This window comes from Dama dama, chromosome 4 (assembly GCF_033118175.1).
Source record: "Dama dama isolate Ldn47 chromosome 4, ASM3311817v1, whole genome shotgun sequence".
In the NCBI taxonomy this organism is placed as follows: domain Eukaryota; kingdom Metazoa; phylum Chordata; class Mammalia; order Artiodactyla; family Cervidae; genus Dama; species Dama dama.
In genome coordinates, this window is record NC_083684.1 from 53,207,537 (window position 1) to 53,220,434 (window position 12,898).

At 62.3% G+C, this 12,898-nt stretch overlaps 1 protein-coding gene across 2 annotated transcripts in view; it reads left to right on the forward strand.

Moving 5' to 3' along the window:
• ACTN4 (actinin alpha 4) overlaps positions 1-12,898 on the forward strand; it is a 74,819-nt gene that overhangs the window by 60,530 nt on the left and 1,391 nt on the right. For both annotated transcript variants that reach the window (XM_061139223.1, XM_061139222.1), the window contains exons 10-20: positions 82-312; positions 829-976; positions 5,159-5,309; positions 7,725-7,833; positions 7,967-8,107; positions 8,201-8,383; positions 8,483-8,617; positions 9,606-9,785; positions 10,585-10,731; positions 11,597-11,677; positions 12,693-12,851. In XM_061139223.1, the coding sequence (XP_060995206.1) occupies positions 82-312; positions 829-976; positions 5,159-5,309; positions 7,725-7,833; positions 7,967-8,107; positions 8,201-8,383; positions 8,483-8,617; positions 9,606-9,785; positions 10,585-10,731; positions 11,597-11,677; positions 12,693-12,851 (1,665 nt within the window). The remainder of the gene's footprint in view (positions 1-81; positions 313-828; positions 977-5,158; positions 5,310-7,724; positions 7,834-7,966; positions 8,108-8,200; positions 8,384-8,482; positions 8,618-9,605; positions 9,786-10,584; positions 10,732-11,596; positions 11,678-12,692; positions 12,852-12,898) is intronic.

Genomic DNA, 12,898 nt, shown 5'->3' on the forward strand with positions numbered 1-12,898 from the left:
GTGCCCATGAGCTGGAGGCAGCCCTGTCAGCTGTTGGCGGGTCCCCTGCAAAGGTCACCCCGACTTTTCATGGGCCCACAGCTCCTGGAGTGGATCCGGCGCACCATCCCCTGGCTGGAGGACCGCGTGCCCCAGAAGACCATCCAGGAGATGCAGCAGAAGCTGGAGGACTTCCGCGACTACCGGCGGGTCCACAAGCCACCAAAGGTGCAGGAGAAGTGCCAGCTGGAGATCAACTTCAACACGCTGCAGACCAAGCTGCGCCTCAGCAACCGGCCTGCCTTCATGCCCTCCGAGGGCAAGATGGTGTCGGTGAGTGCCGGGGCCCAGGAGGCCTACTGAGCCACAGGCCCCATGAGGGGCGGAGGGGCAGCTCCAGGCCATCCTCAGGTGTATTGTCTGGCCTGCACAGTCTTTCTGAACTAGAATGCACAGATCCGGGTGCAAGGCGCCGTGGGGCATACACTTGACACTTGACATTGTTTCATTTCCCCGCCTCACTCCCTGGAGTTTTACTCTCATCCCAAGACCACACCAAAGTTTGGAATCATTTGAATGTGGACCCTCATTTGGCTGGGACTCCCACCCCTGCCAGGAGAGGGTGATGGTCACTGCACAGTCACCTTCTGACTCATAGCACCATGGGGGCATTCATTCATTCATGGTCACTCATTCATTTAATCGGAAGGTGTAGGGGGCCCTGTGCAGGCATGCAGGTACAGCGGAGCAGGGCGACGTGTGACCCCAGCCCGTTTCTCTGCCTTCTGTGAGCATCCCCGTGGGGTGCCCCAGCCCCCCTTGTAGCCCCGCCCTCTCCTGCCCCCACAGGACATCAACAACGGCTGGCAGCACCTAGAGCAGGCCGAGAAGGGCTACGAGGAGTGGCTGCTGAACGAGATCCGCCGGCTGGAGCGGCTCGACCACCTGGCAGAGAAGTTCCGGCAGAAGGCCTCCATCCATGAGGCCTGGACCGATGGTACAGCCCTCCCTGCTCCCGCCCTCCTTTCCTAGCTTGCAGACACATGTGCGTGCTCACACATACACACGGACACTCACACACACAGAGCCCCTGCTGCCTGTGTAGGGTTTGTCTGTCTGCTAGGCCCCCTTTTCTGCTGCCTGCGAGCACGCGTGTCACAAATGACGCTTTGGGTGCGTCCAGCCCTGGGCAGTGAGGAACAGTGTGGGGCCAGGTCCCCCCAGTCCACTCTGGCCTGGAGATCACTCACGGGTGGGCCCCTTCCTGGGTCACTGGTGGCCGGTCATCTGAGAATGCAGCTCTAGGTTGGCTGTTTAGGGACGTGACCCCCAGGCCTGTCTGTCTCCCCCGAGAATGGCACCCCTCCGGGCCAGTGGGGCCGGGGTCAGGCTCGCCCCGCTCCAGCAGCCTGGGTTCACACAGCCTGCCCTCCATCCCCCTCACCCTTTGAGACCATGGACCTCACACTGAAGAGCCTGTCCTGGCCAGTCTGGGATCCTGAGCACAGTCCTTGAAACAGACCACGGAGCCACCTCCTGGCCTTGCTGCCCGACCTGCAGGTGCCACTCACTGACCAGCCTTCAGTGTGGCCCCCCCATGGGAGCTCTTTCTCATCTCTGCCCCATCCAGTGCCTGCCCCCGGGGGCTTGCCCCCCACGGGATGCCTTCTCCCAGAAGGGCCGCTGCAACTCCGGTTTCTCGGCAGCTCCACAGCTGCCTGTTCTCTTGGCTTGGGCTGTGGGATTCTATCACATCCTGGCCCTCAGCTGGGACCCACACCAGGCTGAGATCCCAGATCCCAAGGGCCTGAGAGCCTTCAGGAAACGGCCAGTGCCTGGGAACACGGAGGGCCTTCCACGGGGCTCCTACCCTCCCACTCTGGCTGCCTCCTTCCCACTCTGCCTTGCCCTTCTGCCACCACTGCCAAACTGGTTTCATGCTTCCTTGCATTGCTCGGTGGTTCTTCATCCCTCCCACCCTCCTGGTCCCCCACGAGATCCTCACTGAGCCCCTGGGGCCTCCTCCAGCCCCCACCCACCCAGCTATTTGGTGTGCGTGCTTGCATGCTCAGCTGCTTCAGTTGTTCCACCTCTTTGCAACCCCATGGACTATAGGCCACCAGGCTCCTCTGTCCATGGAATTCTCTAAGCAGGAATAGTGGAGTGGGTCGTCACGCTCTCCTCCAGGGGATCTTCCCGACCCAGGCATCGAACCCGGGTCTTCTGCATCTCCTGCATTGACTGGCAGGTTCTTTAATACTAGCACCACCTGGGAAGCCCTTTGGCAGGCAGCCCCAACCCTGGCCAATTGCCAAGACCCACCCAGAGGCGCCCACATGGAGCCTGTCCACCTCTGCCGGCATGTGGACACGAGGCTGTGCAGGCTATGTTGACTGTGGCCCGTGTCACCTGTGTCCCTGGCCACTGCCCAGCAGATGCCCTCCTCACAGGAGCTCCTGAGGACCCTGGCCCTCCTCTGCCAGGGGAGGGATGCGGAGCAGGGGCAGTCAGAAGGCCAGGCGAGGACCACGAAGTCCATGCTGGGAGGCAAGTGCCTCCCTCTGCCTCACAGAAGCCACACCCATGGGTTCTGCCCCTCAGACCTGAGGAGGGGGAGTTGGCATGTAGGTCATTTGTTGATTCTTCATTCATTCATTCAGCAAACACCTCTTGAGCCTCTTCGCTGTGCTCAGCGGTTTCCCAGGTAGGGAAGGGTTCCTGCCCAGGGAGCTCAGAGACCCATCAGTTTTGCCATTTCTCTTGTCAGAGGTCCCTTGTCATTTAAGTGGGTTTTAGAGCACCCGTGTCCCCCGCTTGGACTGAACCATCTCCTGCCATCATCCGTGTCATCATCTCTCTGCATCATCCTTCCTTGGTCTCTGAGGATCATCCCTGTGGATTTGCCTCCTGGGGGCCTCTTGTCAGCCCTTCAGTCTCTCTCCCGGGGCTCCAAGAGCCCTGGGAAGAGGGTCTCCTGAGGCCGAGGGGAGGCGGGGTGACGGGACCTCGGAGCCGCTTCCCTGGGGACCCGGCTGGCCTTCACCTGAAGATGTTTAGAAGTGGGTGTCCAGGCTTCAGCCTCCACATGCCCCGGCCCTGCCTCCCCTCAGGCACTCTGGCATCCAGCCCTCGCCCTCGCGTCGGCCCGGAGCCACTGGGCAGGCCTGTCCATTCTCGTTCCCGAGACTTGAAGCCTCTGTCCTCTGAACCACCAATTATGCACCACAGGGCAGGCCGGCCCCCAGACCCCGCTGTACTCCTGGGATCGGGTGGAGCAGGCTCCTTACCTGCGTGTACAACACAGGCAGAGGGCAGACTGAGCTGCCGTCACCTTGTAACCCCCTCACCATCCCCTGCAGCCTGCAGGAGTGTGTGAGCCTGCATGTGGAGGCTCCTCGCAGGGTCTCAGATTGTCTGGGGAGAAAGCAAAAATGAGCCCCCTCCCCTCCCTCCCTCCCTCCCTCACTGGGCCTGGCTGCCCTTTGGCCCGGATCCCAGGCAGCCCTGGCCGTGGCCCCCTCCTCCCACTTCTTCCCCCTGGCAGCTCCCTTGCGGCAGCTCTGCTGAGGCAGAGAAGTGGTAACCTGCTATTTCTGGTTCCCACCCTTGGGAGAAAGCGATCTGGAGAAGGGAATTGCAAGCTTGCCTCTGTGGTTGGGCTGGCTGCCCTGGGGCCGGGGCAGCAGGGCCCCGTGGAGTCAGGCTCCCAGGCCGCTCCACCCCCTGCCCGCTGGTTCGGGGCTCCATCCCTGGGACAGCTGCAGTGGGGTGGGCCTGGCTGGTGCCCACCCTTTTCGAGATCACCTCACTGGGGCTTTAGCCGAGGGCTGGCATTGGCCCCATTTTACAGAAGGAGCAGACCAGGAGAGACTGCTTGCTTGGCTGCCCACGGCAGGCAGCTGTTGGGATTTTCTGGTGCCCGCTGAGGAGGGTTTGGTCTCTGAGTGCGTACTCTGGGGGTAGCCCGAGGTCGCTTTAGAGGCTAGGGGTCCCAGCATCTTCCCCTCAGTTCTCTGCGGTACTGAGTGTGCAGGGCTCCCCGCCTGAGCTTCTGTCCCAGGGTGTATAATTAGCCAGGCTCCGGGCCTAATAACAGTGTTCCTCCCTCCCTTCAAAGGGCCTGACATGGGCCCTGCCTCACTGCACGGAGAAAGCCCTTAGGGTAGCGTGGAGCAGATGTGTGGTAGGACTCCCGCCCCGACAGGGCCTGGCGCCCAAGGGCCAGGGAGCAGGCATAGGGGTCAGGCTCCTGGAAGAGCCCCAAGTCAGGCTTCCCCTCCCTTCTGCGCCGTCCCCCACCCCCACCCCGCATGCTGAGGCCCAGATAGGCCCTCCGCAGGTGGGTGTCAACCTTTCCAGCCTTGGTAGCCCAATCCAGATTCTTACTGTCTCCCAATAAAGGGCTTCCCAGGTGGCGCTAGTGGTAAAGAACCCACCTGCCAATGCAGGAGATGTGGGTTTGATCTTTGGGTTAGAAAGATCCCCTGAAGGAGGAAATGGCCACCCACTCTAGTATTCTTGCCTAGAGAACCCCATGGACAGAGGAGCCTGGTGTTCTATAGTCTATAGGGTCATAAAAAATCGGACATGACTGAGCAACTTGCTGCTGCTGTTGCTGCTAAGTCACTTCAGTCGTGTCTGACTCTGTGTGACCCCATAGACGGCAGCCCACCAGGTTCCACCGTCCCTGGGATTCTCCAGGCAAGAACACTGGAGTGGGCTGCCTTTTCCTTCTCCAATGCATGAAAGTGAAAAGTGAAAGTGAAATTGCTCAGTTGTGTCCGACTCTTCGCCACCCCATGGACTGCAGCCCACCAGGCTCCTCTGCCCATGGGATTTTTCCAGGCAAGAGTACTGGAGTGGGGTGCCATTGCCTTCTCCGAATGACTTAGTGTGCACCAATAAAAAACACTAAGTCTAGAGCACAGAGCCTGAGTTGGGATATCTGAGTCACACCCACCAACCCCACAGTGTCTCCCAGCCCCATCCAGCAGGTATTATAGCTGGGCTTAGAGATTCCTGCAAAGGAGCAAGGGAAAAGGTTCTCAGGGTTTCCGGCCTTCATGGGGGCAGCATCCTTGCCAAGGCAGGGCATGGGGTCTGTACCCTGCTCCCCTCCCTCTGGTTGGATGCCCGCGACACCCTTGACCAAGCACCCCTACCCTCTGCCCCACCTCAGGGAAGGAGGCCATGCTGAAGCACCGGGACTATGAGACAGCCACCCTGTCGGACATCAAGGCCCTCATCCGCAAGCACGAAGCCTTCGAGAGTGACCTGGCCGCCCACCAGGACCGCGTGGAGCAGATTGCCGCCATCGCCCAGGAGCTCAAGTACGTGGGCTTGCGGTCCCCCGTCACCCGCTTCCCTGCCAGCACCTGGCCCGGAGCGGTAGTGGGGCAGTGGTGGAGGGGTTTCCCTTGCCCTTTCGACCCTCACCCCCTCCTTTCCCATGCTAGGAAGGAGCCTTATGGGGTGATGCCTTTTGTCCGCCTGTCTTAACCCCAGATGAGACCCATAGTGGGATCTACGTTCTCCAGGAGAAGGGACATCTCTGGCCCCCTGAGGTGGTGGGTGACCTAGCCCCCACGGCCCCCACACATGGCTCCTCGAGGGACTCTGGCCGCACAGAGAGCCCATTGTTCGGCCCGGCCCCTTGCCTTTGCCGCTCAGAATACACTTATTGTAAGAGCTTCCAGGCAGCCGGTTCTCTGCCCTCCCCGCCCTACCCCAGTCAGATAAACTTGTGCACACAATTAGTACACTGAGTCTCCAGCACAGTGAAAGGGAGCCTTATTCCCCCAGCCGAGCGGCCAGCAGCAGGCAAGGCCCAGGGAGCAGGAGGCCCGGCCATTACTTCATGGAAAATCCACAGGCCCTGGAGGGGCGGCAGGGCTCCCAGAATAGCCGTCTGCTCAAAAATAGGATCCTTGGCTGCAGTCAGCCTTTCGACAGACCCCTCCCACCCTGTCACAGTCATCCGTGAAGTTCTGCCTGTTCCTCCAAGGCGGGGGCCCAGCGGCGAGGCCTGCAGGAGCTCCATGCCAGGGAGGGCTGTGTTCCTGACTCACTCCCTCCGCGCTGCCCAGCTGCTCTGCGGCTCCCCGTGTGCTCGCCCAGGGGCAAAAGTACCACGGGGCACGGTCCTGGGGACACGCACCCTCGCTGGGCACTGTTGGGGGTCCTGCAGCTCCTCTAGGATCAAGCCCCCTGTACCTGGCACGTCCAGACCGAGAGTGAGGTCACGGACACAGACACCCACCATCTGCAGGGGTTTTGGGGGTGGGACAGGAGAGCCCCTGGATGCTGGTGGGTAACAGACTTGCAGTCAGCTCTAGGCCAGCCTACTGCTCGGGCCCTGGGAATGGCCGTGTGAAACCCATCGCCCTGAGCCAGGGAGCTGACGGTACCCCAGGCAACTCTCTGGACAGTCTCCTTGGAGGGAGAGGGGAGGGTTGTTTGGGGTGGCGTCCATTTCCCCAAAGATGAGTCAGAGGCCAAGGGCCGCCTGGGATGAGCCTGGGTGGGCAGCCCGGCTGCGTAGCAGTTAATGATAATGACAAAAGCTCAGAGCGCTCAGTGCCCTCCAGGTGCCAGCTCGTCAGTCCCCCATCGCCCCTCCCTTACAGAGCTGGGACTGAGGCACACAGAAGCCAAGGGGCCTGCCCGGGTCACACAGCCAGGGAGTGAGTGAGACGGGCATGGGGCCTAGGCCGGCCCGGCCCCTGCGTGGAGCACCGCCTTGCTGCTTCTCCAGCCCTTGCCTGCTCCCCTGGCCCCTGTATCCTGCCTGACCATCTGGTCACCCTAGACCTGTGCGCCGACTCCCTAGGAGCCTGCTGCTGGGAGTGCCCAAGTGTGACCCCAGGCGGCGGGAGGCGTGGGGCTGATGCTCAGGATTTGGGGGGGGGGGGGCGCGTGGCAAGAGCTATGGTATCAGCCCAGTGTTCCCAACCTGAGTCAAGGCAACGGTGATACCCGTTCCCTGATCAGCTTGTTTTTTTTTTTTTCCCTTGAATATATTGTTAGTTGCTTAGCATGAGATTGCAGGCTAGTCACACACTTTTTTCCCTAATACCCATAAAAACATATCCTTTAATAATTTTCTACTTTTACCCACTGGGCGCCAAGGACTGCTCTCAGCAAGCACTTCACATGTGTTAAGTAACTTGGTTTCCTCACTAACCCCACCCCCATCTCACAGAAGAGAAAACCGAGGGATCCAGAGGGAATTCACTTGCCCAGGGTCACAGAGGTTCAAAATCAGGAGCTGGAATTCACGCCTAGGGAACTTGTCTCCAGAGCCTTGTCCTCTAACCAGCATGCTCTGCTAGACTTTCTTTAAATGGAAAGAGCAATCCAGGGGACTTCCCTGGGAGTCCACTGGTCAGGACTCTTTGCATCCACTGCGGGGGGCTTGGGTTTGACCACTGGTTGGGGAATTCAGATCCCGCAAGCCACATGGCTCAGCCAAAAAAGCAAAAAGCAATCCAGATGCAGGCGTGGTTGAGGGTCACAGTCTGGGAGCCCTGCGTCAGCTGCTCTTGACAGGAAGCTCTGTTGTCCTCTCCCCACCCGCGCACCCCGCCACCCATTCCTCCTGCCTCAGACAAGAGAGGTGGTGGACGACTGATGTTCTGAAGTGTTGGTGTCCCCCTGCACCGGGGCCTGGGACGCGTGTGGGCGGGCGGGTCTGGCACTCCCTGACCGCCCGCACCGGGTCTCACCGCCCTCTGCCCGGTCCACAGTGAGCTGGATTACTACGACTCCCACAACGTCAACACGCGCTGCCAGAAGATCTGCGACCAGTGGGATGCCCTTGGCTCTCTGACCCACAGTCGCAGGGAAGCCCTGGAGGTGAGCGGTGGCGGTGGCGGTGGCGTGGGTGGGTGCCCTCAGAGCTTCCCAGACCCTGGCCCACCGTGCACTCCCTCTGCTGGCCCACTGACCTCCCGCCTCTGTCCCCGTTCCTCCCCCCGACACGCACCAGAAAACGGAGAAGCAGCTGGAGACCATCGACCAGCTGCACCTGGAGTACGCCAAGCGGGCGGCCCCCTTCAACAACTGGATGGAGAGCGCCATGGAGGACCTCCAGGACATGTTCATCGTCCACACCATCGAGGAAATCGAGGTCTGCCCCTGCCCGCCCACCCGCCCTTCTCAGGGTTCATGGGGCCTCCAGGTGTCGGGCTGCCCCCTCACCCTTTCTCTTCATGTCTCCCAGGGTCTGATCTCAGCTCACGACCAGTTCAAGTCAACGCTGCCGGATGCTGACAGGGAGCGGGAGGCCATCCTGGCCATTCACAAGGAGGCCCAGCGGATTGCCGAGAGCAACCACATCAAGCTTTCGGGCAGCAACCCCTACACCACCGTCACCCCCCAGATCATCAACTCCAAGTGGGAGAAGGTAGGCGGCCCCCAACCACCCACCCACCGGCAGGCCGAGGAGGGACCGCCAGGCGAAGGGCCGCCCCCCTGACTGCCCCTACCCATGTGCCCTCCCCAGGTGCAGCAGCTGGTGCCCAAGCGGGACCACGCCCTCCTGGAGGAGCAGAGCAAACAGCAGTCCAACGAGCACCTCCGCCGCCAGTTCGCCAGCCAGGCCAACATCGTGGGGCCCTGGATCCAGACGAAGATGGAGGTGAGGGCCAGTCGCCCCAGCCCAGCCACTGCCGCCCCCGCACCCCAAGACACTCTCAGCAAAATTGAGCAAGAGCCCCCGCTGAATGGGAGGCTGCCTGCCCCTGGCAGAAGGTCTGCAGTGCTCCGTGGGGCCAGTGGACTTGGGGGCCTCGTGGGATCAGGAGGGTCAGGAAGGTTATATCAGTGGAAATGGTGGTGCCATCCAGCGGGCAGAGGTGCCAGGGGTCAAGGAGAGGCGGCCTCGAGTCGGCTCTGCCCTCAGCGGCTGCTCCGGAGTCAGACACACGTAACTTCTGCTCCTCAGCGCTGTCATTCCTGAGAGGGGCGGGACTGTTACTTCATTTCCTCAGCGAACAGTTGGGCACCGCCCTGCGCCAGCCCCCTCGTGAGCACCGCGGTGTCATGGTGACCAAGGTGGTCTGAGCTCAGACCCTCATGAGCATGCGCATTCCGCCCTGGTGATCCAGCCCCAGGAGGCTTGGAAGCATGCTCCTCTGCCTTCGGGCTCCTGCTGGCCGAGCGGCCTCACTGAGACTCACAGCTAGTCCGAGAGGTTGGGGTAGGCAGCCCAGAGGCATGGGGGCACTCAGGAGCCCGGGTTCTGAAGTGGGCCAGGCCTGGGTTCCCATCCCGGCTCTGCCTCGTACTGTGATAAGCTGTCCTCTTCCGACCTCAGTCTCCACCTCTGCAGAACGGGGCCTCGCAGGGAGGGAGTGGTGAGGGTGGACCTGTGAAGCGCTGGGGCAGAAACTCTGATCACTGCTGCTGTGCTGGAGGGCGGGGCTGGTGGGGGGACAGTCAGTGAGCATCACCAGCTGCACCTGGTCCTCTGGGAGAGGACCCCCAGGCTGGAAGCAGCCTCCCTGTCCCCCCCAGCCCCCCCCACCAACCCGCAGTGCGGTGGCCAGCCACAGGCCTCCTCCTGGTGGCTGGTGGTGGCCCGAGGGTCTGCCAGCCCCAGCCCAGCTCCACCCTCCTCTGTGCAGGAGATTGGGCGCATCTCCATTGAGATGAATGGGACGCTGGAGGACCAGCTGAGCCACCTGAAGCAGTATGAGCGCAGCATCGTGGACTACAAGCCCAACCTGGACCTGCTCGAGCAGCAGCACCAGCTCATCCAGGAGGCCCTCATCTTCGACAACAAGCACACCAACTACACCATGGAGGTGCGCCCGCTCGCCCTGCCAGCCCGAGCCAGGCTGCTGCCTTCTTCCAAGTGGTTTTTGCCCTGCAGAAAAGCTGGCTCCCACTTCCTTTCTCTCCTCTTTCACTCTGAGCGCAGAGACTGGATCCCATGTTCATACTTTTTGAAAAGTTAATTTCCTTACCAGTACTCTCCCATCACCATGGTAACACACGTCTCAGGACAAGGTCCCGGGAGAGCCGGGAGGGCAGGCAGCACCTGCCTCCTAGTATGGCCTCAGCCGTTTGATCCTTTGGTCCTCGCTTGAGGGCGTGGGTCCAGCCAGCGTGTGCAGAAGTTCCAGCATCAGGGCTGGTTGCTGTCATACTGGCAGCTTGAAATGGTCCCCGGTGATAAGCCCTGAGACCATGCAAATCCGAGGGTGCCACCAAATAAAAGGAAGGGAAAGGAGTTTCCCCAGAAAGCTAGATGAGCGTTGCCTGGAACATCTCTGCAGAGTTCCCATGAGGATCCTGGCATGGGTGTCAGGCCCCGGTCCTCTGCTGCCTCGTGACTGACTGGGTCTTACACCAGTGTGGCGTGAGCCAGGGCCCTGGTGGGCGGGCAGAGGCAGGCATGGGCCTGTGTCCCTGTGTGCACGTGAGCACACGGGAGTGTGTGCGGCTGGGCTGGCACTGAAAGAGTTAGGGTGAGCCTGACTCCAGGCCACATATGGCCCCCACTCGAGAACCCAAGTCTGACCCCCCTGAGCTGCAGCTACTGTTGTCCCAGTACCCCTGCCCGCTGGCCCAGCCCACACTCACACCCTGGTTCCTCCCCAGCACATCCGGGTGGGCTGGGAGCAGCTGCTCACCACCATCGCCCGCACCATCAACGAGGTTGAGAACCAGATCCTCACCCGCGACGCCAAGGGCATCAGCCAGGAGCAGATGCAGGAGTTCCGGGCGTCCTTCAACCACTTCGACAAGGTGAGCGGCTCCCTTGGCCCCGTCTTCTCTCCCTCCCCGCTGTCACCTCCCACCCTGCCCCCTCCGTCTTCACATCTGTCTGTCTGTTCACATCACGGCCCCTGAGTATCAGAGGCCACTCACGGGCTGGCGGGGACCCAGCTTCCTCAGGAGGAGAAAGGGGAATCCCTGGCTCTGTCCCTGGAGCTGTGCCTCCTCACCCACCTGCCAGGGCAACCCTGAACGGACAAGTGTCAGCACCCCTGGAGATCCGAGACAGACACACACACACACACACACACACACACACACGGACAAGTGTCAGCACCCCCGGGAATCCAAGACACACACACACACACACACACACACTCACTCACTCACTCACTCACTCACTCACTGCTCTTAAAAGTCAGACATTGTCTGGTAGCCCCGTTAGAGGGGCCCCGCACGCCAGTTTGCCCCAGGCCATCCCTGCTGGGCCTGAGGTGTCTGCCTGCCTTCCGTGGGAAGGATGTGCTCCAGGGGTTAGCGGGGCCCTGCATCCCACACAGGAGAGGGGCAGTCCCCTGTCTCCCACCCCAGATCCTGGGGGCCAGGAAAGCTCCCCCGTTCCCTCCCAGGAGTCCTGGGACTTGACTCCTGCACCTCTCAGCCCCTGCCCCGCCCTGGCCCAGAGGAGGCGGGGTGAGGCCTCTGAGCACCCTCCAGGCCCCCACCCCGGCCATCACCTTGTCCACATCACCTCTAACTCTGTGTTTCCCTTCCCCCCGTGTGTCCTCCTCCCCCGCCCTCTGCATGTGACCCCGGCCCCCGGCCCCGCCTCTGCCGGCCTGGTCTCCACACCACCCGCCCCTCGTGCACACCTGCCTCCGGATGCCGCCGGCAGGACCACGGCGGGGCGCTGGGGCCGGAGGAGTTCAAGGCCTGCCTCATCAGCCTGGGCTACGACGTGGAGAACGACCGGCAGGTACGCGCCCCCGGGGCCCCAGCGGACCGTGGCATTAACTGCTCTTCTCTCTCTCTCTCTCCTTCTCTCTGTCTCCCTTCCCTCGGCCATCCCACCCCTCGCCATCGTGTACCATCTCACCGGCTCTCTTGCCGCCTCTTCCCTGCCCTGTGTCTCTCCGGACACCGGCCCCCTTACCTGGTCTCTCGGGGCCGCCTCTGTCCGCCCCGCTCCCCGCCTCTGTCCTGTCTCCCCGCTGTGCACATGGGGCGGCCTCTTGCCTACTCTGGGCCCGGCCTCCTCTGCTGTCCCTGGGTCCTGGAGCAGAAGCAGACAGGCAGCATGGACTCCGATGACTTCAGGGCTCTGCTTATCTCCACAGGATACAGCCTGGTATGCCGCCTCTGCCTCCCCTGCTGCTCGGCCTTTCCCCTCCCTGCTCCCCCCCCCACCCTCCTCACCGCCTTCAGAGTCTCCGCGTCCTCGGGGACCCTCCTCCACCAGAGCAGCGCAGCCTGGCCTCCCCCCGCCTGCTCCTCCTCCTCCCACTCCTCCTCCTCCTCCCACTCCTCCTCCTCCCTCACCCCTCCTTCTCCTCCTCCGCTGCCTCTGCTGGGTGGGGTCCCTCCGACGACACCCCCACCCCGCACCCCGAGCCTCCCACCTCCTGCCCTGGAAGTTTCCGGAGAGAGGAGGCCAGGCCTCCCGCACTCCCCGCTTCTCTTTCTCTCTTTCTCTCTTTCTTCCTCGCCCTCCAGAGCTAACTTGTGAGCCAGGGCTGAGGAGCAGTAGACCTGTTTGATCCTCACCCCAACTCCTCACTTCCCAGTGGGGATCGTGGGAGGGGCGGAGCGGAGCGTGCATGGGGCAGTGGGCCCCGGGGGAGCCGGGACCCTCGGAGGCCTGCCGACGCCGCCGGTCCCGTGTGCCGGGGCTGGGCCCTGCTCTCCCGGCCCCACGTTCCAACCACTGGGCCAGGCCCAGGCTGCCCTGCGCTGCTCAAGGGCCACCTGTCCCCCGCCCACCCACCTCGCAGGGCGATGCCGAGTTCAACCGCATCATGAGCGTGGTGGACCCCAACCACAGCGGCCTCGTGACCTTCCAAGCCTTCATCGACTTCATGTCGAGGGAGACCACCGACACAGACACGGCCGACCAGGTCATCGCCTCCTTCAAGGTCCTGGCCGGGGACAAGGTGAGCCAGACACCCAGCAGGCAGGCACCCAGGGCCCGGTGGGCCAG